This window comes from Bacillus rossius, chromosome 10, assembly GCF_032445375.1.
Source record: "Bacillus rossius redtenbacheri isolate Brsri chromosome 10, Brsri_v3, whole genome shotgun sequence".
Lineage (NCBI taxonomy): Eukaryota > Metazoa > Arthropoda > Insecta > Phasmatodea > Bacillidae > Bacillus > Bacillus rossius.
The window spans coordinates 58,104,349-58,129,241 of NC_086337.1; the positions used below are offsets into that span (position 1 = coordinate 58,104,349).

General features: G+C 36.4%; 1 protein-coding gene across 1 annotated transcript; it reads left to right on the top strand.

Annotated features, from left to right (window-relative positions):
- The first annotated feature begins 495 nt into the window (after nucleotides 1-495).
- LOC134536266 (cellular tumor antigen p53-like) lies at nucleotides 496-24,416 on the top strand. The gene is made up of 9 exons (XM_063375978.1): nucleotides 496-601; nucleotides 3,076-3,178; nucleotides 7,194-7,266; nucleotides 9,030-9,146; nucleotides 11,483-11,669; nucleotides 14,823-15,042; nucleotides 16,157-16,358; nucleotides 17,905-18,044; nucleotides 19,728-24,416. Exons 2-9 carry the CDS (start codon nucleotides 3,120-3,122, stop codon nucleotides 19,780-19,782), a joined length of 1,053 nt encoding a protein of 350 aa, XP_063232048.1. The 5' UTR covers nucleotides 496-601; nucleotides 3,076-3,119; the 3' UTR covers nucleotides 19,783-24,416.
- Nucleotides 24,417-24,893: the final 477 nt, after the last annotated feature.

The following is a 24,893-nucleotide window of genomic DNA, read 5'->3' on the forward strand; positions in this document are numbered from 1 at the left end:
TTTTTTATTATTCGAAATGTAATGTTACTAATCACTCTGAAAACATTTCAGCTTCAGAACAATAACCTATCAATCAAATCACCCACAAAACATGTCTATGTTTACTTTTTTTATAAAGCAAAACCATAGAGTAAAATATGCGGAAAAGAATAAAATAAGAAAGGTTTCCAGCCAAGAATAAAAAATGGATTTTGCAAATTTCATTTAAATTTATTTTTCTTCATGCACACAAGCACTTTCTGAAATTTACTGTTATATTAATATCAACCAGTCTTTTTTTTAATGCTGCAGCAGAACATGGTTTTTTCCCTTAAGGTTTTTATACACACTTTACATTTCCATTGAACTGTTTTTTTCCCCTTAAAAATAACAAATTAATATTATGAAAGAAAAAAATTGGATGTGTTAGCACTTATTTGGTGTTATCAAATATCGTGTTAGTACTACAATATATGGTGTTAGTTTACGGAGTGACCCGAACAAAAAGACGCCTTTTTTTATGCTTCTCGCACCTGTTTCTTTGGGAATCCTAAAGTGTAGCACTAAGATTTTTTTTATAAATATTTACAATTTTCTTTGTTTCCCGGCATTTTGAATTTAGGTGAGTTTTGGAAAAAAAATTTGGGTTTATTTCTTTAACATTTCACGGTAGCAAAAATGCAATCTAGTTCGTTCATTCTTTATAGACATATTAACTTTAAGGTAGCTATTCAAACCTTTAATGAAAACCCATAATCAGTAGAAGGAAATAACATCATTGATGTAATGTATGGTAAATTTATTTAATATTATACAAAAGGAATCTGTGAATCAAATAGAATAACTAAAAGGTATTTAAAAAATCTATAGCTAGAGCATCTTGGATAAGTGAAGAGTTCCTTGCACTATCTAAAAGGAAAAATATTTTATGGAAAATATTAAAAGCAGAATCATCCCCAAAACCTATTTTTGAACAGTGACTACAGAAGTTGCTGTGTCAATGTAAATAACTAAAATGTACATTAAAAGTAGATTACTACCCCTACTCCAACAAATTCAATGTTAATACTGAAAACCCCAAAGAAACATGGAAAATCATAAATTAAATTATTCATAACAAGCCAAATAAGAGCCAACTAGAGGAAATTAATTGAATCAATAATGGTAAAGAGTATTCCAATAAATGAAGTAGCTGGTTAGTTTCATATGTTCTTTTCAAATATGGGTAAAAACCCAGCACGTAAGTACCAAAACTAGTTCCACCAACTAAAAGTCAGTCTCTACAATTGCAATGTCCTAAACTGTGTCAGACGGACACTGATCACTGATTGGTCCACGTGAACCTCTGACATCACGCGTGGTGTGGGTGATGATCCAAATCTCCGTAGTCAAAATACATTGGATAATTTCAACTTTTTGTCCCAATCTGTGTCCTTTGGTGGCATAGAACAACAACAGAACTTGCACTATATTTGAATTTCCAGTTCCCATTTCAAAAGGTAAACAAAATAAGAGATTTATTAGCATTTACTTTTGCCTTACAAAATAAAGAAATATTATTAAACTCCCACAAATTTCACAAATTAACTAAATATTCTAAACTTTGTTGTGTACACATTTACAAGACATGAAAATAGTATACAAAAACAATTGAAAAACAATTATTTTGGTGCTTTATATTGACTACGCTCTGGTGACTACTTTATAAGTCAGTAGATTCGAATATCGGAAATGTGACGTCATTCAAATTAGGATAATAACACGGGCCACCCACACGTTCGGACTGTTGTAGATGGGCCTTAACAGTAACATTAAATTATAACTATCCCGACAATAATATTGGTTTCACTGTTAGTAAAGGATGTTTTGGAAAAGTGCAATGTGAGTTGAAGGTCACACCCAGGCGGGCAAGTCAGCCAGCCGACTGACGATAAAGTACATAACCACGTATCTCCCATTACGCAGTGTCGTATTTGTCATACAAAGTGCGATGAGAGGCATATAAAAATATATGGTGTAACATATTTATAGTTAAGTGTCATTCAATGCATTTATATTATGTAAAGTATATTTCTGCATAATTTTGGAACACATTAAATAAATTAGCCTTGCTATTTATGGAAACTATTGCTTCAGAATATGCGATTTCGAATAACACAGGCATTTTTAGGAACGAATTAGTCGTGCTAAGTGAGGGATAGGTGTCCTGTATTGTTCAATTTGAAAACTAAATTAATTAAATCACATAATCTCCATATTGTTTTTCTATGTCTTACAATAATTAGTTCTTTCTCTATTGATATATTGAACCCAACTATTTACTATTAGCTGTAAATTTATGTCTGTAATATGTTTACTTCATCTCGTCCTGTAGAGTATGACTGTGTCCGTGTTTATTGTTTCTTTTGTCCTTCGTATCTTGTTGTTTGCTTCTTTTTTTTTTATATCCTTGTGCACACCCTAGTAACCTCTTTATGAAGTGTTTGTCACAACTGTAATAAATAAAATTAATATATAAAGTTATAAATAAATATTTCATGAAAAAGTCAAATTATTATTTTAACATGACTGCCAGAAAGGGCTTTTAGGTTATACATTTTGAATTTATTTTACTTTGAGAAACAGTCTGATTGGAACGTTAGGGTAGTGAAATAAATAGCGTGAATATAGTTTTCAAACATTTTAAAACCCTTAAGGCAAGTATTAAATTATAGCGAACAGTGTTTTCACTCATGTAGTTCGCAGGGGACACGTTGGAGGGTCAGTGTGTAACTTTGTTCGAGAGTGAGCTAGTGTGAGCCAGAGTGAACATGTCTTGAATCGGGTCATGGCCTAAGCATCACTAGTGACCCAGAAAAAAAAAGAGCTTTATTTTTTCTTATTTATTCTTATGTTATTTTACAATGCCATCGGTTGTAAAAAAACAAAGGATAACGTAGCCAAATCCAGTACAAACTACGTGCGGGCTATACAGTTTTCTTTCTCCTTCAGTTTAGAAATGAATAAAACTCCGGTCATGCAAATGAACATCAATCTATTGGTTTATTTGTTTTGACAGAGCCATGGAAGGTTTTTTATTCTAACACGTGATTTTAGGTTGACGCTCGCTTGGCTTTTAGCGACATCAGTGATTGCCAAAGATGGAAGACTTCCAGGGGCAAGAGCTGATGTCGCCGTCCCAGCTGGATGCTGTCTGGAGGTACGTGCGGACTACGGCACCTGAAGAGTCTGCCCTCCCTTCCCTATCGGTGTGGTTATTTGCATGCATCAGTCTGTGGGAAATCGTCCAAGAAAGTCTGCTGAACCTTCTTTCGAAAAAAAGTGTTGATTTGCCCTTCAAATAGGTGATAAAAATAGCAAAATTTTATTTGAACAAAAAAACGCAAATTTTTGTTTATTTGATAACGTTTTTACGTCGCGGGTTCTCGATAAATTGAGAATAAAATTAATAAAAAAATTTTAATAGGGTCATTCCACAAGACATATACAAATGTGTGTTGCTGCACGAATTTTTATTCCCCCGAAACTTAGTTAGTGTTCACAACTACCTTTTCTGAGAAAAACCACAAATTTTTATATTTTTATTATTAATACTTTCTGAAATATAGCTAATTTTATTTTAGAAGTATGTATGGTGTAAAACCATCATTTTTCGGTATTTTTGATTGGCCATAACTTTTTTGTGTTAAGAGCTATACACCTCGTACACATATAATTGGAAAGCTCATTGAATGTACATTTTTGTAAAAAAAAAAAAAAAAAAAAATCCTGAAAATCAAACATTTTGAAGAGAAAAAAAATGGGATTTTCAGGGCAAAAAAACCTAATGTGGGACCAACTTTAAAAATCTAAACTAATATGATTTATAAAGCTCCTGAGGATACTATTTTAAGAAAAAAATAAGTTTGTTTTGATACTTTTGAGTACCAGAAAAGTTACAGAGCTTAGAATATGATGAAATATGAACTACTGAAATGTTTATTTTTCAGTACAAATGAGTAGGATGCAAAATTAATAATTGAGTACCTGTTTAAAATAAAGGTTCAAATGTTCATTGCACATTAAATGAAATGTTGAATACCTGTTTTAAAATATTTAAGGAGACTTGTTGGCGAAAAGTTGAGATAAGCAGAGACATGTTGTGTGTTCTTCCCGTAGCAGTTGTAAGCTCCAGGGGGGAGAGTATTCTTAGAATGTGCTCCTTCTTGCTCCACACTGTGTCACTTGATGAAAGTTTGTAAGAAGTTCCTGGGCCGTGGGGGTGGAACAATTGTATTTGTAGCTCTTGGTCCATGTTAAACACAGCAATTTCTGTTACAAGTCCTAGCCACCAATTGTTATTGTAAACACAACAAAAATAATCATTTACCTTAGGTACAATGTGAGGAATTTCTTTGTTGATGGGCACTATTTTAAATTCGGTGGATATGGATGTCTTTCGAACTTTAAGACTGAATTTATCCACAGGTACAAAACTGTGCAAAGTTCTTGTTTGTCCAACTGCAGTAGCATTGTCAAAACGAGGCTGAAGAAATTTGTTGGCTTCTTTTAAATTGTCTTCAGTGCAGTAAAAGAAAGTGATTCCTTTGATTTGTGATTTACAAAAATTATACATTTCTATAGGAGTTGCAATGTGATTAGTTAGTGTACGCTGAAGACTTGCTTTAGTCACCAACCGCTTCGCCGTACCCCCAACTCCATCACATGGACTTTTGCCGTGAGAAGTAGCAAAGAAATGCCATTCTGCTTTTAAACCGAAGTCTATTTCATGGTGACAAAGATTGATAAAGTTTTTCTTATTCTGATATTGTGCTGCAGAGCCATCTGAAAAGTAAAAGATTTTAACAATGCCAATGTGTGATGACTATATGTGCTGCAGGATAATCCTCTGAAAACAATAAAAGGCAACAGTGCTATGTTCTAATGAATCACTAATTACACAATAACTTTCACTTTCCAGTTTACCTCCAGACTTGAAATACAGGACAAAAGGGTGAAGAGTGCCTTGAGAGTTGACCCAATGGTAAATTTGGATCTCGTCTTGCATTTCAAATGTAAAGTTTTCTGAGAAGTCACCCATGATAATACACTCATTTTCTTGAAGGTTTTCATTTAGGGATTTTACTGCAGTGGGATTATAGATACTGAGATTGTTGTTTTGATATGTGATGATGTAGTTTTAAGTCACTACCTACCAAGACCTTTAAATTAATTATCACAAAATTCTTCAGGTGTAGTTACAAGTTCTAGAAGTTTACATCTATCAGTTGATAACCATTGTTTATATTTGACTTCTTCACTGATTTCAAATGCTATATTTTTTTTCGTGATACGTACAAATGTTTTTTATGTTTTCACAACATGATCTCAAAACTAGAAGTTTTTTTTCTCATCAATAACATCACTTAATGTTTTGAGTTTGGATGATCTACTATAGGCTAGATTATGACATACCTCTCTAACAAATATCCCAACAGAACACTCCATTCTTGACATCACTCCATAAATTAATAACAGTTAATAACATAGAAACATCTCTGAGAAAAAATGTCAATATCACTGTCTAACTTGCAGGTTATATATACTGCATTAATAAAAAAAAATTCTATTGAACAAAAAGCACTGGGAAAAAAATATTATTTCCACTCTCAGCACAACTGCTAGCTTGCTACTAAGGCTGTCTACTGGAAATACTTCTAGGTATTTATTCACTATCTAATGTTGTGACTCAGACTTGCTGCACATCAGCAGATAAGCATGCCTCAGCATGCAAGGTAAGCATAACTGACAGACAGACAGATACTGCTTGGAGTGTCCTAGATGCCAGGCAAACTTTAAAGTAATACATTCCAGGTTCTATAAATAACTTTCCCCTTTATTTTAAACAAGTACTCAGTTATTAATTTCACATCCTACTATTTGTTCTGAAAAATAAATGTTTCAGTAATTTTTTGATATGTCATCATATTCTAAGCTCTGTAACTTTTTTGGTACTAAAAGTATCAAAAAAAAACTATTTTTTCCTTAAAATAGTATCTCAGGAGCTTTATAAATTATATTAGTTTATATTTTTTAATTTGGTCCCACATTAGGTTTTTTTACCATGAAAATCCCATTTTTCCAAAATTTTCGATTTTCAGGAAAAAGTTTTACAGTGTAGGACTGTGAGTATCATGATGTTTTGGCTGGCACACAAAGTGAACATAGGGATGAATCACAGGAAAAAAAATTCAAGTTGTTCATCAAAGTCCTACATTAATTTTTTAATTATTTAAATTACTGAAAATTGAAGATTTCTTGGTTAATTTCATAAATTTACAAAGTAGTGAAGAGTGCAAAAAATATCCTATGTCAATAAGCCAATAAAAAGTACATTCAATGAGCTTTCCGATGATATGTGTACGAGGTGTATAGCTCTTAACATACAAAAGTTATGTATGGCCTATCAAAAAATACCCAAAAATGATGGTTTTACACCATTCTTTTAAAAGAAAATTAGCAATATTTTAGAAAGTATTAATAATAAAAATGTAAAAATTTGGGATTTTTCTTAGGAAAGGTATTGTGAACACTAACTAAGTTTCAGGAGAGTAAAAAATCATGCAGCAAAAAAAAAAATAATAATTTGTATATTTGTCATGGAATGACCCAAAGTTAATTTTGTTTGAAGGGTAAACATTACATTTGTAAAGAATGGTTAATACAAATATACCAGAATAAATTAAAGAATTATTTGTTTGGTGGGGAAGGGGGGGGGGGGGAACTTAGAAATTACATATGCTTCTAAAATGTAGATAGTTTCTAAACCTTTTGCGTTATTATTCTGTTAAATCTTTAAAATTTAGTACAGTTAAATATATATTTTCGAGCCACAGGTATAGCAATCCTAAAATTGTATTTTCAAGCCCTAAAATAAAAAAATAAAATATTTTTGATGTTGAATAAAATTATGTTCAAGTTCTTTGGTGTATGTAATTTTTTTTTTAAAAGGTGTGTAAATGGACATACTAAATGAGAAAAATTTTTTTTATCTTTATTTGTATTGTTTTCAAAATTATAAAAAATTGTTTTTCTAATAGTTTGGTTAAATCAAACCTTGTTAACACAAAGTGACAATATTACGGTCCCTTCAGGTTAGTGTTATTGAGGTTTCAGTGTGCCAACGCCAGGAGATTGTGCAATGTCTACATCATTTGTTTTGCTCTCTCCCTCAGGGTTATAAACGACCAGGAACGAATACACACCAATATAATGGAGGAGCAGCAGCAGAATTTAGTGGAAATGTTGGTAAGTTCTTTAGCTCGTGCGATGGTTATCTGATGTGCCGAGATCAAATATTGCAGAATGTCTTGTGTGGGCTGTGTGGTCAGGCTTAACGTAAGTTTATTGACTGATTAGCTGGTAATATTTATTTATCCATTATCAATTTCTCGGCATTTTGTCCGTAGGAAAATACAGACAGTGGGGAGGGGGTTGGATGTTTTCTGAGGTTTGTACAGTTGGCGATCTTTAATCTCATTTTTCTGTAATCTGGCGTCGATCCCGATCGAGCTTATCCAAATCATGGAAGCAACATGATATCCAAGATTTTTTTTTAACAGTTACATCATGTACATTTTTTCTTGCCACAGAGCATGTTATTGTTATGACCAGGGCTGTTGAGAGAAAGTAAGAAAGCAGGATTGTCTACAGAATTTTTTATTTGGGTGGTTTCAAATTTTCAAATTTTCTGTTTTCCTTTTGGGAATGATAAATATTTTAGGATTTCAGGTGGCGGCCCCTTTCATGTACACCCCTGCAGGGGGCAAATAATTTTGTCTGGCTCTCTCCGTATTATTATATATTAAAACCCATCAATTTAAAAGAAATATATATATATATTACAGACTGTATAAATAACTGTGACCATAAATATAAACATGATCTGCATTTATTGCATAATTTTGCAAGTTGTAAAGGTTTCCTCAAAATTCTATTAACAAAATACTTATGATTTTCGTCCTATAAGGGTATGAATTAAAAAAAATAATCTCTCTTCAAATTGGGATTTCTTCCCCCTCCCTCCCCTTTGCCCATCTCTAGCAATGATTCTGTATGTTAGTTTTTTTAGTACTGTATGTTAGTTTTTTCTGTATTCCCATTAAAACTATTGACGTTCTATAATCTGGCAAAATCGCTAATCTGCCATTGCCTGGCACGGTTCTGAATGTAACTGATTAAAGAGCCTGGAACGTAAAGGTTTTCAACTCATGCTGTGTCACCCAGATACTGTGTGTAGTAGTAATATTATTGAAGTAAAACTTATTTTGGAACAATGAGAGTGAATTTCAAGGCTCAATTTTAATGCAACTTTGTTGTAAAACATTGTTGTGAAATGTTTCTGATGAGATAATGACAGAGAATAGGTATTTGGCCAAAAAGATATAAAGAGACCACTATGCTATACATGTTGCTGAGCTAATTTTCGTTCTCATCTTTGTGCGATCATTCATTCCCCGTCCAAAAAAAAAAAAAATTAAATGAGAGAGATAGATGAACAAAATAACAAGACAGAGAGTGTGCACCTGCATTTATTTCAGAAAATAGACTTAGGTATCCTTACATAGCCAGCTGTGAGTGCCTTGTATTTTATAATTTCTACCAGCAGACTCGTGTTCCTCGTTGTTTAACCAGCAGCGTACAGAGCGCTGTTGAGACAGTCCTTGTATTTCCCGCATAGGTAGCGCTTCCTGTTGAATTTCGTATTTTGTTTAGGGATTTGGCATGCTCCAAAAGGCAGAACTGTTTGAAGAAACAGTAACATGCACAGTTTTTCTTTATGGTGTATTTCAACATTATTGTTGGTTAGTCATTATTGATTGATATCCTGAGCAGTTATTATAAAGTGAGTAATTTTGTTAATTTGTGTTTATTTAGAAAATTGTCTTCTTTCTCTCTCCTGTTTTACCCCTTGCGATACACTTAACGAGTCGAGGGTTTAATTGCAAGAAGTGTCACTTCCGTCGCGTGTGCCGGGTTTTTTTGAAAGCGTGTGTTATGGGTTTGGGCAGACGTTCTGCAGCAGCCTCTCTGCCACGGGCTTCCAGCCGTGCAGCGAGGGGTGGGCCGGCCCACACAACTTCAGGATGAGCGTCAGCAGCGAGGCTGCCGGGAAGACCTCGTGCGTGGTGAGTTCTGGCGTCGAGCCCCGCTCCGGGCAGCACCGTTGACGGTTACTCTCCTCTCCTCTCAGGGCCGGTGCTGGGTCACGATCGGCCGGCTGAACTGTCGAGTGTAGCCGATTCAAACACAGGGCGTCTTGAAAGCTACCTCTTCGTCACACTATTGATCTACTTGTTGGATGCGTACTGCAAAACACTTTATTCATTAAATTGGAGGTTGAGAGGGCGTTTAAAATCCTTCCTTAATATTAATTATTTTCCATTTGAAACTACCTGTGGAAAGATTTATATTACACTAGCTGCCCGACCCGGCTTCGCACGGCTATACTAATGGAAAAAGAATTATGCCACATCTCCCATTTACAGTAATGGTAAATATAAAAAATTCATTGAAAATTTATTACAATGCTGTATAATGTACCGGAGAAAAAATGAATAGCACCGATGGTTTCCCGACTCGTGCACGCAACGTACAACTGATATACCCGTTCTTCGCTACGGCAGTCTACAGGCAGATCACTCTTGCGCCGCTCATTATACATGCCCCTCCTTGTGGGTACGCCACTGCCGCGCGATACCCGTTGCCATGGAGACGCAGAAGGCATGAACAATGCAAAATACTGTTCTCATGCAGACACAGTACCCACTGTTGCCTGGTTTTAACCACCTATGCTATGGGATCTAATTTTCGGAAAATGTCATCCTGCGTAACATAAGGAACATTACTGTGAAGTTTCAAGTCTGTAAAATATATATACTTGAAAAAAAAGGGCAATTTTTGATATTTAAAGTACTTGCAAAATTTCAACGGTGATGAGGACTGCACTAACAATGAAATAGCCGTTGCCATAGAGACGAATGAAGCATCAACAAAGCAACAGCCGTTGCCATGGTGATTTCCTACCAAAAACTGGAAATAAAAAAAAAATTAAGGGGTGGACTACCCCTAACATTTAGGGGGATGAAAAATAGATGTTGGCCGATTCTCATAGATACCGGATAAGCACAAAAAATTTCATCAAAATCGGTCAAGCCGTTTCGGAGGAGTATGGCAACGAAAACTGTGACACGAGAATTTTATATATTAGATTATCGTGTTTCAAGCAATATTGTTAGAGAATATATGTATTTTTTTTTTACTGGTCAGACATTTGAAGTTTCAAGATATATTTATAAATATTTTATTATTGCCGGATGTAAAAAATAATTAGAGATTCTTAAGAAACGGGGTCCCTTACGTATTAATTCAAAGTTACCTAAACATTGCACAGTCCAAAGGTCAAAGTCCTGAAAGTCACCCAAAAGTAACAAAACTGGACTGGTCATGAAAATTGCAAAAAAAGTCCCTAAATAATTATCAGTTTTGCTGGAAGTCATGAAACTTTAATTTCCAGTAGCCTTTCGTTAGCTTATATTTTGACTTTTAATACGTCATTTCAGTTTATATTCATATGTAGAAATTATTTCTGAAAATGTTTTAGCTTTCTAAGTTAAAAAAAAGAAGTACATTCCTATGAATTGTAGAAAATATTGTATTAAATGTGCTTATGTTTAATTTTGGTATATATGTAGATTTAAAAGTTCAGAAAAAATTTAGAATTTGCTGCACTAGATATTTGTAGACACCCACAACAATATCCTGTGCTTTTGTTTGAAAAATTAGTGCCACCTTGTTAGTAAATTTTTGTTCATACATTAATCAGAATGTTTTTACATTCTGTAGAAATAGCGATGTACAAAATGTGTTTATTTTGTAATAATAAGTTGTTATTATTCCACTGGAAAACAATTACATTAGTGAAAAAAAAATCCCCATTAAGCAGTGTCACGTTCCTGGCAATAGGGGTTTGATAGAGAGAGGGAATTACTAAATATTCATCCATACATACTCCGTCACAATTACAACTTTGAAAATACTGAATTAGAACATAAAATAAGTTACTAGACGTACGCCCACGTACCTACCTCCACGGACATGTCTCTGCATCGCAATGCTTCAACCTACCAACACTACGAACTTCCATACCGCAAACTCCAATACAGTATTTCCTTTTTTCCCCCCCTCCTTTTTAAATATATTTTTTTTTCTTCCCGAAGCCTTCAGTCCACAATTTTATTATTTTCCTGCCAAATTTTTTTTTTTTACAGATGGTTTTAATTTAATTGTTTCTTGACATAAAAAATATTTTAATTCAAATTCGATGTTATCGGAACAAAATATCGGCACTAAAATATTGATGTTTCAAAGTTCGAACCTTAAATATTGGTAGTTGCGATGCATGGACGGTGGATGGCACGGCCGGCGAGAGCGGAGGCCACAGACCGGTCCCCGGTGCCCGCAGTACTCGTCGCAGCTGGACAAGGTGTTCCTGCCCATGAACGCGAGCCTGCCCGTGCAGTTCAAGTGCGTGTGGGCAGAGCCGGACCTGTGCGTGCGCGCGCTGCCTGTGTTCCTGGAGGCAGACGAGCTGCACAAGCCCGTGAGGCGCTGCAGCCACCACGTGCGCGACAAGGAGGAGACCAACATGGGTGAGGCTGCTTGCTACCAGCAACGGGCCAGCAACCGGGGTGGCTAGCAACAGGGAGGGCTAGCAACCAGGGTGGCTAACAACAAGGAGGGCTAGCAACAGGGAGGGCTAGCAACCAGGGTGGCTAGCAACAGGGAGGGCTAGCAACCAGGGTGGCTAGCAACAGGGAGGGCTAGCAACCAGGGTGGCTAGCAACAGGGAGGGCTAGCAACCAGGGTGGCTAGCAACAGGGAGGGCTAGCAACAGGGAGGGCTAGCAACCAGGGTGGCTAGCAACAGGGTGGCTAGCAACAGGGAGGGCTAGCAACCAGGGTGGCTAGCAACAGGGAGGGCTAGCAACAGGGTGGCTAGCAACAGGGAGGGCTAGCAACCAGGGTGGCTAGCAACCAGGGTGGCTAGCAACAGGGTGGCTAGCAACAGGGAGGGCTAGCAACCAGGGTGGCTAGCAACAGGGTGGCTAGCAACAGGGAGGGCTAGCAACCAGGGTGGCTAGCAACAGGGAGGGCTAGCAACCAGGGTGGCTAGCAACAGGGAGGGCTAGCAACAGGGAGGGCTAGCAACCAGGGTGGCTAGCAACAGGGTGGCTAGCAACAGGGAGGGCTAGCAACCAGGGTGGCTAGCAACGGGGTGGCTAGCAACGGGGTGGCTAGCAACATGGGTTTAGCAGCAACAGGGTGGCTAACATGTGGAATAGAAACAGGGTGGTATCCCTGCCTAATTTCAGTGAAAAAAGAAATATCAAAAAACCAGCAGATACAAAATTAACTTTTTCATGATGTCGCTAGCTTTTATACTTTTATATAATTGTATTAGTTTTTTTAATTAAAATTTATAAACTTGACGTTAGTTAGTTTAAAAAAGGTTTCCGTGTTGATATTAGGAACATTTATTTACAGTTCAAGTAGTAGTGGCAGTATTGGTAGTGGCAGCATGCTTTAGATAAATCAAGTTTTTTGTTCCTAGCTAACTTTACCGTGATGGTGATACCTGTATTTATTTACGATTTATTAAATTCAAGAACTTCATTAAAACCCAGGATGTTTAAGTTTGAGATGTACGGCCGGCACACGTAGCTAAGAAATGATGAGAGTTCAAAGTATGTAGTGTTACGAAGAATGAAAAGGGTGCTTGCTGATTTTTTGATTATGGGAGACACTTTTATTTTTCAGGAGTATCGGCTAAAAATTAACAAGCGCACATTGAATCAGCAGACACTTATTCAATTGAATGGGCAAAATTTACTTCTGCCGATCTGTATCAGCACAGCTCTAGTACGCAGTTCGAGTTTGAATTTGACCGAAAAACTTCAACTGCAGGTTCACTATGACAAAATAAGTTGAAAACATCAATACAACTTATGGTCTTGAAAGAGCTTCCTGAAACTGTAATACAACATTGAATATGGAACTGAACAAAAAAATTTTTACTGTAAATAATAAAGTATTTAGGATGGAATACTGAATGTCTGGATTATTACAGCAAATTTTGTCGTTGTTGCAAAACTACGCCCAGTTACTGTATATCAATAAAATAATATTTAGACATAGTCCAAATTCACGTGGCTGTATAACTTCTTTTAGTTCAACATAATCTAGATGCTTAGTGTTCCATTTTGAATACTTTCTCTATTATCCCTACTAATATTATAAATGTGAAAGTGTGTTTGATTTTCCTTCTTTCGCACTGCAATGGAGCGACATGATTTTTTTGTATATAAATAGTTTATGGGCCAGAGTGTGACCCTAGACTACTTATAATTATGAAATGTCATCCCTAAGGGAGTGAAAAAGGGGTAAATTCAGTTTTATAATAGGCACACAAACTGTGCGTTTATGTCATTTCTCTAAATCTTTCATATGATCATATAGTAAGGTCTGGAAACTTCCTATCCTTCTCCTTGGCGAAACCCATCTGCTTAGTGAAGCTCGCGGCAGCTAGCGAACTAAAGGCACTAATAACAGTTTAGTTTAGAACTTCGTCAATATATGACGTTGCCTTGAATTTGTTACGCGCTATCGTTTGGTGTGTCCGTCACGTCTTGCCTAGGGATTACCTGCCTTCCCACAAAATGAAGCTGAAGATTGGCGTCCCGGTTTTGCTGATGCGTTGCCTCGATGCACTTAGATTGTGCAATCAACGGGACATAAAAATTAAAATTTTTTCGTTATTCATGTGTATGTCCTACAGACTTGAAACTTGTAGTGATGTTCATTACATTATGATGTGTTTAGCTTGTGCAATGCCAGGTCTTCAGCTAGTTTACAATAAATATGCTGCTTATATCCATCATCAAATGGATATTCCAGCCGTGGAAGCACTTTAGGTAATGAGTCTTATTAATGTTTCATCTTATTTTGTCGCTATAACTAGGGATGTGCGAATCCTTGATTTTCAGTTCGGTTCGAATGTGATTCGAATCCCTGGCAATATTTGAGATATGAATCCGATTCTGAATATTAAGCACAGAATAATTAAAATTAACTGATCAATTTAATGTGTGTTCTCCTTTTTCTAACTGTAACTACTGGCAATTATTTATTACACTGAGATTGAAATGTTTATAATTATGTAAACTTAATTAATAATTAATAATAAACACATTAAAATATGAAAACCAAAACATATTCGATTCTCCAACTCAATCGTAATAAACTGCACGCCACAGGAAAATCTCAGTTTTATAAACATTTCAGCAAACGAAACCATTTTTTCTCCAATAAATAGCCAAGATGTTTTTTTCTTGTAGGTATGTAGTTGTTTTTAGTTTATAGTTTGCTATACAACAAAATTCGTAATTATTTTAATTATAATTATTTTTAGTTTAAGCTCTCGAAATTCTTTTAATGTCACTGTGTTAATTATTTAATTTACATATCTTTCTTTGATACATCATATTATAAATACTTATGTAATAGTAGCCTAATTTTATTTTTCACTGCTAGTATTTATGAGCTGTATTAATTTAATTTATAACTTTTGTGAATATTCGTAATACTGTTCGAATCCATGTACGTACAACGATTCCGGGTTCGGGTAATTGTGGATTCGAACCGTACCCGAAAATATCGGGTACTCGCACATCCCTATTCATCAGGTGATTTCAGACTTGTTCTGCACTAATGATGGTGTCATGGATGTCCTGACGTGCTGCCCAGACTTTGAGTTCCCGGCGCACGTGGTGCGCTGCGAGAGCATGGACAGCGTGTACACCGAAGACCCCTCCTCGAAGCGCCTGAGCGTGGTGACTCCCCTGGGGACCCCGCCGCCGGGCAGCGACGTGGTCGTGCTTCACTACCGCTTCATGTGCAAGACCAGCTGCCTGGGCGGCATGAACCGCCGCCCCATCCACGTGGTGTTCACCCTCGAGAGACACACGTGAGTACCCGCGCCGCGACGGCGCTGCGTTGGTTCCGCGCCTCATGGTCGACGTTTCTGATTTTGCGTGGTTTTGAACATATGTAACGGCCATTGGCCCGATGTCAGTTGTGGGTCCGGCTCAAGAGCGCGCTGAGAGGAGTGTCTGTCGCTGCGGCCGCCCAAAGTAAGAAGCTTCTCAGGACTATCACTGATGCACGTCCATCTGCCTACTTGATGCACATCAATCGCTTCCTTTTAACTCCAGGGCTCACCTCGGGCAGAAGACTGTTTCACGTTAAGTTTCATTTTATTCGCCAGACGGATTCTGGTCGCATTACACAAACTCTTAACGCAGTCCAGCAAACGTGCCTGGACCGCCCTTGTACCGATTCGTGCCATCGGCTCTTGATAACGTGTTGAATATACAGACGAGCAACGTCAATGAAAGTATTGAATTAACGTATCAGTTTCCTTTGTGCGGGCGACCACGCGGGGAGACAACACACGGACTGAGGCGTGTGGGCTGCCTTCGAGAGCCGACCTTTTTTTTTTCTTTTCTTCTTCTTCTTCTTCTTCTTCACGTGTGGTGTTTGGTGCGTATGTTACAAAAATTAATAAATAAAGGTTTTTTTTTTTTTTTTTTTTTGACGTAACAATGTCTAATAAATCTATGAACGCCGGCTGCACGAACGAAAAAGTGTCCCGTTATGCTCATTGTTCCATTACGCTGTGTCCCGTTACTCTCATTGTACGCTTGCACCGCATCTATCTTTCTTCCACTCGACTCTTTATAAAGTGAAGTGAAAAGTTAATGTGGTTTTCATTGCTTATAACAACAACAAATTCGGCAGTAAAGGTTAATTATTCTTGCTTTTTAAAAATCTGATTACTAGTATAATTTCAAGTGTTTATTCTTTTATTATTATTGAAATAAAATTGATTCAATTTTATTCATAAAAGTATGCAATCATTTCATCAATGTTATGTTACGACGTCACGTTAAACTATCGTCCGTAAACCGACTTCACAGACAACCAATTATTTTTTTTATTGCAGTAGACCGTGTAGTCTTGTCCCTGTGGTGAGGAACAGGTTGCATGCGTGTGATGTGGTGTGATGTGTCTGCGTGCAGGGGCGAGGTGGTGGGACGCGCGGCCGTGAAGGTGCGCATCTGCAGCTGCCCGAAGCGAGACATGCGCAAGGAGGAGGAGGTGGCGGCGAGGTCAGAGCAGTCCCCGTCGGCGCTCCCAGGCGGCGAGGCGGCTGCTGACCCCGCGACAAGGCCGCCCAAGGCCAAGAAGATCAAGCTGGAGCCCGCGAAGCGTGTTCGCTTCGTGAGTACACTTCCATGGCCTTGTACCGGGGATGCTGCTCCATGACATTGGCTTTCTTATCCAAACGTCATTTCCAAAATTACATCAAATTATTCACACAAGTCGCACCCCGAGTACAAGACCATCGTAACTCAAACACCAGTGAAAATACTATCACAACTCAGATGCCATAGTCTTGCACATATTCTTATGTAATGCTTTCCAGAGTGCAACACTGCATTATTTGCCATAAGTCCCGTGAAAGTAAACATAATATTGCGATGGTCTTGCAGTGCCTAGATAATGATTTTTTCCTGCTTATGGTAAAAAAATATCTCAAAAACTCAATTTTTTTGAGTTATGATAGTCTTGTACTCAGGGTGCGAAATGTCAAATAATTTTCTAATTGAATTTAAACATAACAGTAAAATGTTTTTTTTCTTCCTACACTTCAAAGAAGTCATCAGAAAAATGATTCAAAATACGGTAAAATATAAATGAGAAATATGTTAATGGAACTGAAATGAAGTGGTGTAAAATGCAAGAAAAAAAGAAAAACATGGCAAGGCATTTTTTTTTTTCAAACCAGAAATAATTTTTAATATGAAAATTGTTTTTTGATCAAATTAAGTGGAAATGTTTGAGTGTTGCAAATTTTTGTGTTGAGTAATTGCATATATTTTAAATAATAATTTTATGTTGCTAGTGTTTATGTAAATTTACCAAGTTAGATATATTTTTGAGTTAGTTCTAATTACAAAATTTCAGGTCATATTTAATACTGTAGCATAACTGCTACTTATTCGTATCTCAGTGAAATACCCATATATAAGTGTTTTAATTGCTCATTATTTTTGTTTGATGCATTAATAATCCTTATGATTTCATTGAAATTACTTTCCAAATAATTGTAGGGTTTTATGAAACAAAATTTACTAACTGCTTGGTTTTGTAATAACTTTCAAATTAGTATGTATGTGTTTTCTGTCTATTAAATTCAACAGATGAAGCAGCGGCCACATGTGGTGCTATCTTGTAGCAACAGCATTAATCATTTGCTCGCCATGTCACAGTCATTTGTAGCGACTTCACATAGTTCCAGCCCACCAATAGAAATGGACATAACATTTCTTCGACACTGCTGTGCCTGTTGCTGCAGATTGAAAATGTATAAACTTCGGTTCATGCGAGCGAAGATCGTGTAGTTCACAGAATGGGTTGGCGCAGTGTTTAGACTAGTGATCTAAAAATCATTCTTGGGTTAAGATCATTGGATCGCAGATGAAAAAGCAGAATGGTGTGACTATCCATTAGTCCACCATGTTTCTCGCTTGTGCAAAATCTGGTTCGGAACCCAGATGACTAGTGGGGGCAGAGTGGACCACGGAGGCACAACAAAGGAGGGAAACAGAAAGGAGGAAGGGATGTGGAGAAGGTTAAGAGGGAGAGAGAGGAACAGAATAAGGTGTCTACAGGAAATCAGAAATAGTGGAGAAAGAGTTTGTCTTACATTGTGATATGTGGCTTAAGCTGTTTTTTCAATGACATGACACATCAATCTTTTCAGATACCTATATTTGGAGACGAAGACTTCTTCAAAGAGTGTGCAAGGTTGTTGCGCACACATTTCATCGGCGGGAAATTAGTGGAGTGCCAACAACTTACCGCGGAGGAAAAGCAGAATTTGGACACCTTCAACTCTATCATGTGAGTAATTATTAAATCCCTGTTGTGAAAATAAAGCTGAAATTCATGTTTTTTCACGTTAAAGCTGTTTGAAGCTTGTAAAAACCTGATGTCAAATCAGTGTTTGTGTACTTAATGGAAATGTTCACAAAAAGGATTAACTTTTTGGCGTGATAACGTCTTAAAAATCAATGAACGCCGGCTGCACGCACGAAAAATCATGACTCATTGTCACGTTCCGCCTGAGCAGAGCGTGCAAGCGAGAGCGCGGAACAAGCGATAGAGAGGGCACGATCGGCTTGTGACGCATCTATCTCTCTTCCACTCCATCGGCCGATGCGTCCGAGCAGAAGAGAGACAGCGGCAGCCACAACCTACACGTGATTTGTTTTGTTTTGTCAACTGTTTATAAAGTGAAGTGAAAAGTTAACGTGGTTTCCATTGTTTATTTTCTTATGACGTTATCACGTAAAATTATCTTCCGTAAACCGACTTTACAGACAACCCCCTTTTTTAAAAAAAAATTTGTGCCACTACCCCATTCTAAGTATTGCTGTAGCATTTCTGAGCAGCATAGGCTAGAAGTAGCTGGTGATTTTGACAGTGACTGCACACTGAAGTACTCTGGTATTTTTCCGAGGCATCACATCACTAATAGTTAAAAAGTTTCATAATACTCTGCTTGAAAAAAAAAAAATTAAGAGACAGATATCAAAAAGTTGGTGTTTCATACTGGAGGAATGTTTTAAATCAAGAAAAAGTCTTCATTTGTTGAAAAATCAAAAGTTATTTTAAGGTACTACATTGAGAATGGTAGTTTAGTTTGCATCAAAATCCACATGCACCAGACAACGGAAACTGAACAGGAAGTCATAAAGAGGTTTTCACTTGAAGGATGAGAAACATTTGTTTATGATGCACCTCCACCTGCATATCAAACCAGTATTTGACCCACAGGCGAGCAAAACTTTGTTACTCTCTGCCAGGAGTCTCAAAACTCAAGCCATTCGCTCGACCATTTAACACAAGCAAAACATTTCCAATTCTCCTGAGCAACTGTCTTAAACGAATCTACAATGTTATAAATACCAAAACAAGAGCACTGCATGGAAACGACTGATGTGGTAAACGTTACCAACTCAATGATGTTTGTTAACGTCAGTTGAGAAAAAAAATGTGCAGATTTATTAACCAGATAACTTGGAACAAAGTTATGCAAATTACTTGGCTGTTACCGAAAACCATGTAATGCTATTAAATAGTAATAGGCACCCCTTAACAAAATTATATAAAAGCCTACAGTTAAAACATACCAAATTAAAAGTGAGATAAAATATTACTATATTTGCTTTTATACTTACTGGTTTCAAAAAAAAAAAAAGTCAGACAACTCTAGCCTAAAAATTATTCAAATATGTAGATGGTGACGAAAACATAAGAATTTAATGTTTTTATAACATAAAAATAAGTTTACCGGCTGTGGGTTTGTACTATTATAAAATTTAGTTTTCCAGAGTTTTTATCCAGAGGGAAAAAAAATTATTATCCCAAAGTTAAGGAATGGGGCTCTTTCCCAACATTTATCCCGATTTTCGGGATCCCGTCCACCTCAAGTAACGACACTTCATCCTCGGCAACTGGTTGTGCTCTATGCCTTAAGTAGCTGCAACATTAGGGCACAAGTTTCTTTTTTTTTTTTTGCAGTGACAGCGGCCAGGCTAACATCAAAGAAGAAATTCATTCAGAACTTGCTGAGTGAAGTATGTATGTATATTGTGGGTGCTGTGTAAGTACCTATAGTGCATTTAGGTGTGGTACCTCTTTGTAAGTAGTGTTAGATATCACGTATTACAAAGTATTTTTGTTTTCTTTGATAGCAGAACTTGCCTTTGTACACGCAGTTCGTGTAGTACCTACTTCTGGATCAAAAGATGGTTTTGTTTGTTAACTGTTATTTTTATAACAGTGTTTGTATATACGTAATGTAGATGAGCAGTAAGGTGCCAGTTACTTTTGGGGCCAGAGATCTGATGTAAAATTAAAGTGCAAAATTCGGAAGAAGCTATTGCTTTGCTCGGGTATTATCCATGTTGAAAGTGCCTTTTATCAGTGATGGGTCAAAGCCATTTTCTCAAATCTGAATATCAAATTCGAATCCCAAAGAGTAAATTTTTATGTACCCCTCGGAAGCCGTATCTAGGTCTCAAGGGTCCAAAATTAGAGAAAGTATAAAAAATTAAAAGATTACCTATGTCATTTAAACATTGAAACTTTTAAATTTTTTTTTTTTTTTTTTTCGTGAAATAATTATCCAGAATCAATAATATTTTAATTTTATATATATGTGTGTGTGTGTATATACAGTAGAATCTCGTTATAGCGAGCACGGTAATAGCGAGAACACGGCTATAACGAGGTATTTTTGAGGAATTTACGGCGTGATCGCTTGAAGCGCGCTTTTTTTATTTGTCTGCTTTATCTCCACCCCTCTCGCTCGCCACTAGACATCTTGCCGTTGACGCCTGTCACATTCTTCAGCCTTGCAGTCGCCACCTAAGTGCGTGGCTTTAAAAATAGAATCCCATCCTTTCTTTCTTTTATCAAACTTCCGTTAGTTATCTGTGCCGTGTGTAGACAAAGTTTGAGATTGGAACAGAAACAACGTAAGAAAGTATTTTTTTACAAATTAAAAATATGTATGTTTTTGGTTTTTAATCGCGTATATTCACGTTTTTTGTTGTTGTTATATTAAAAGAGATAATATTAAAAAGCCGCTCTAATGAGATTTAATTGTTTCTTGGTTAACAAAAACTTTTAATTATCAAATATTGTTAATTGTTTATATTCTATTTATTATTTACGCGACGTCATACTGTACGCGTACGCAATACGACTGGATTCGTTGCTGCAACATAACATAGCATGTTATGCTGTATCAGAAGTAACGAGTAACGTAACGATAGTAACGAGTACTAATTGTTATAGTTACGAATACATACGGGTACACATTTTTTCGTTATTTTTACACCTCTAGTAGGCACTACCGTATTTATTTCCGAATCGCTAGGACAGTTTTCTTGTAACTTTTGTTTCGGTCAGTTGTTAGGGTATCTGTCCGGGAAAGGGGTGGTGATGGTTTGAGTTTAATCCCAAATTTATTTTCTAAAGAAGTTGACAGGTTTCTTTAAATGAAAAAAGTATAGTTTTCCAGCGACTATTTCGTTTGAGGCGTACGTGCGTTGCCGCAGTGTAAGGAATTAAATCGTCGCGCTACACTAGCACCACCTGTTAGCAACATCCCGAACCAACATGGCCGCCAGCAGACAGCCCGCGTCGGCAATAGATAGCAGGACAATGCTGCATCGGCCGCGGGCTGATATGCAATACTTACGTGCCGTGGTAGGGTAATCTGGTTATTTTGACGCAAACGGTGATCGCATCTGTTCTTATGGGGTATCGTTTTAAAGAGAATTCACACATCTGCTCACAGAAATTAATATTTCGTTAATATAACCTGTTATTTTCCAATTATACAGGTTTAAACACAATTTTTATGCTATTTTCGGTTAATTTTTATTTTTTGGGGGCCAAAATTTGTCCAATTCGGTTATAGCGAGGACACAATTATAGCGAGGATCAAACCCGGAACCGTGACACCTCGCTATAACGGGACTCTAGTGTATATAGAGATAGACGCACACAGCGAAACCCCTTATTTACGTTACCGTTATTTACTTTTCCCCGTTATTTGCACTATATTCATCAGGTCCCGTTTAGTTCCCATTTAGTCCAATACAATACTTTCACGCGAATTACGTCTCAAAAATTGAATCCGTCCCGCTATTTACGTCAGGTAACAACCATAGTAGGCCTAAAAACATTGTGAAAAACGTAACGTTTATAGTCGGCAATGAACATTTTAAATCGCAAAATATACATATTTTAAAACATGAAAAGTTGCTTTTCTTTCTTAACATATAATAATTTAAGCCTAGGCGTGTAAAAGTCCGAGTAATTATAGCAGGAGACAATCTAAAATGTACTAGGAAAAAATGTAAACTCACGAATGTATAAACGTAGGGGAAATGTCGGGAATATTACGACTTTACGAGGCTGCTTGTAAGTTGTGATACTAAATTTATGTCACAACTTAGCTGGTACGAGACATAAACTTCGCAAGATAAAACGAGCGGAGTCTCAGTAACTTTTTTATACGTATTTTATAGTTTCAGAAATATTGTACAGTTGACACATATTTTTTAAACTAACCATTTATTTCTGGGGATCGTAAATAATTAATTATTGGTATCAAGACATCAAGATGAACGTAAACTTGAACATGTCACGGCAGCGAGAAAACTGGTGCGTATACCAATAAACTGGTATTAGAACTGGACAAAACTGGTACACGGGAGGTGGAGCTTATATTTTTTTCCGCTAAGCTCGCATCTATTGGCTGGCTGCTGATGGAACGTCACGAGTCTGGGCGGAGTGTTGAGTGAGTTATACTGCGCATGCGCAGCTCAGTCGGTGGCTACGCCGCGCCGAAACAACAGCTGATTGAGTACAATGACCTTTCTCCGCGCATGGCGTGCTATTGAAGGTAAATTTCCAATTTGCTGCCTTTTTTTTTAATTTTTTTACTGTGGTGCAATGCGTATGTGTAATGTAGCCCGTATTTGGTATGAACGCTGCAGGATGCGACTGTATTTTAATTAACTTTAACGTATTTCTTACTTTTCCCATTATTTGCACTTTCCTGCTTTTTACACTTATTTTCTTAGTCCCCATGAAAAGTGCAAATAAGGGGTTTTGCTGTATATATATATAATATCTCAGGGAATGGTAACAGGATAGCTATGAAGAAACAAATTGACGTAGTAAATGTCAGAGGTTATCAGTGTTGGATTATTAATTCACTTTATTTCCTTTAAAATCTTTCTCTTTGACTATAGAAGAATCCTTTGAATATTATGGATTTGATGGTATTTGAGGACTTGGTTGGCCGATCCCTAGTATGTGTTTCACAGAGGGTTCTGGTTGTAAGAAGTGTTGTGAGAAAAATATATTTTTCCAGAATGCATTAAATTTACTTATGAAACGAGGGAAAATAATTTCAGCTCTGTATGACACAGTTGAAGTTGTTGCTGGTGCTGTCAATATTGGCATTATAGATTATAGTGATTAAAGTATGTAATGTTTCTGATAGTTAATGTTGTCAGATGTGCCTTTACCATGTAGAACTTGGTTTCAAGACCAAATTCAACTGTGCTAGTAGTTTAGATGTGATACTGATAACTTATCAGTTAGGTAAGTTTCTGTGAGTGTTTATGTTTATGAAAGATACGGACTTGTGGTGCTCTGCACGGTTCTAGTAAAAAAAAAGCGTAGCTTTTTATTCTTTAAGCTAAACAAAAAATATGAATGAAAACCACGATATAGGTAGACCAATCATTACTAGCATCCAGATCCAGTAAGCGAACAAACACCACTCTCATTTAAATTCATCAATATTGGAACTAATTTATACATTATTCTTGCCATTTGAGTGTAATTTGTTCTCCATAGTCTACAGTTTGAATGTACTTTGGTTTATAATGCAACATGTTTTGCTTGCATGCTTTGTTTATTTGTATTTGGTCTTTTACGTACGAATGGCCAGAAATTTAACATTCCAATCAAGGGACTAATTATTTTAACATTATTAATGGGAAAACATATTATGGGGGAACATCTTAAGCCAATTTTACTGTAGTTCCTTATTTTTCCGGAAATAATGCAACGCTGAATACAATGTGACCCCAGACATTTTGATTTTGAGTTCATAAAAAATACTTTTTTGAATAAAAATAATTCAAACACACACCAATTAAAAATTATTTAAATTAGTAAATTTATATATTTACTACAGCTTTTCTGGTGACACTTTTGTCAATAGTGATTTACAGGACTCTTTTTTAAATAAATGTTAGAAAAAAAATTTTTTTATCATTAGTCAATTTATTAATGTATACTTTCAACAAGCAATGAAAGGTGGAAGAATTCTACTTTTCCCATTGTAATGTTTTCTCAAAGACAGTCCCTTGAAAAACTTCTTAACTGAGTTTCTCTACACTTAGAAATTTAAACTTATTAACATGGTAACATCTTATATATATGCATTTGCATGTGATGTGTGTAATGTATAGTTTAGTGGTTTTTATTTTTTAAAGATTACAATGCAGGAAATAGTTTTACTGTTGTTATTAAGATAGTCAATCTTTTTTGTATTATTGTTAGCTAGAAAGAAATGACTTGATGTGTTAAATAGGAAGAATTTGTTTTACTTGTTTTTATAATGCTGTCTTCTCGTATTTTTGTACCTTTATTAATTAAATTTTTTAAAAAATAAAACTTACTTGTGTTTTAATTGCCTGAGCTAGTGAGGTGTTCACTGTATTCGGAACCAACTAGAGAAGTACACGCGGAGGGATGGAGGTTGGGACTGCACTTGCACTGCATTTGATACTTGAAGTACAGAAAAATTTGTAATGTCAATGTTATATAAAGTATCAAGAGACACCAGTGATCACTACTGCCGTCTTCTGGTTTAGCAGCATTTACGAGAGTTTATCTGGTGCCACTGGTGTCAGTATGCGTGATTTACGCGGTTTCTTTTACAATGGAAAGCAGCAGATACTAATAAAAAAAATTGAGTTTTGCCACTGCACAAGAAAATCCGTTGTTCAGTAATAAAAAGTAAAAGAAATTTATGGGGGTTAGACGTTGCAAAGCAAAAGGACACTTGGACAAAAAAAAAATTTGATAGCCTGCACTGTTTTGTGGTAAGTACAGTACCTACTAGAATGACATGTTCACATTACGAGCTTT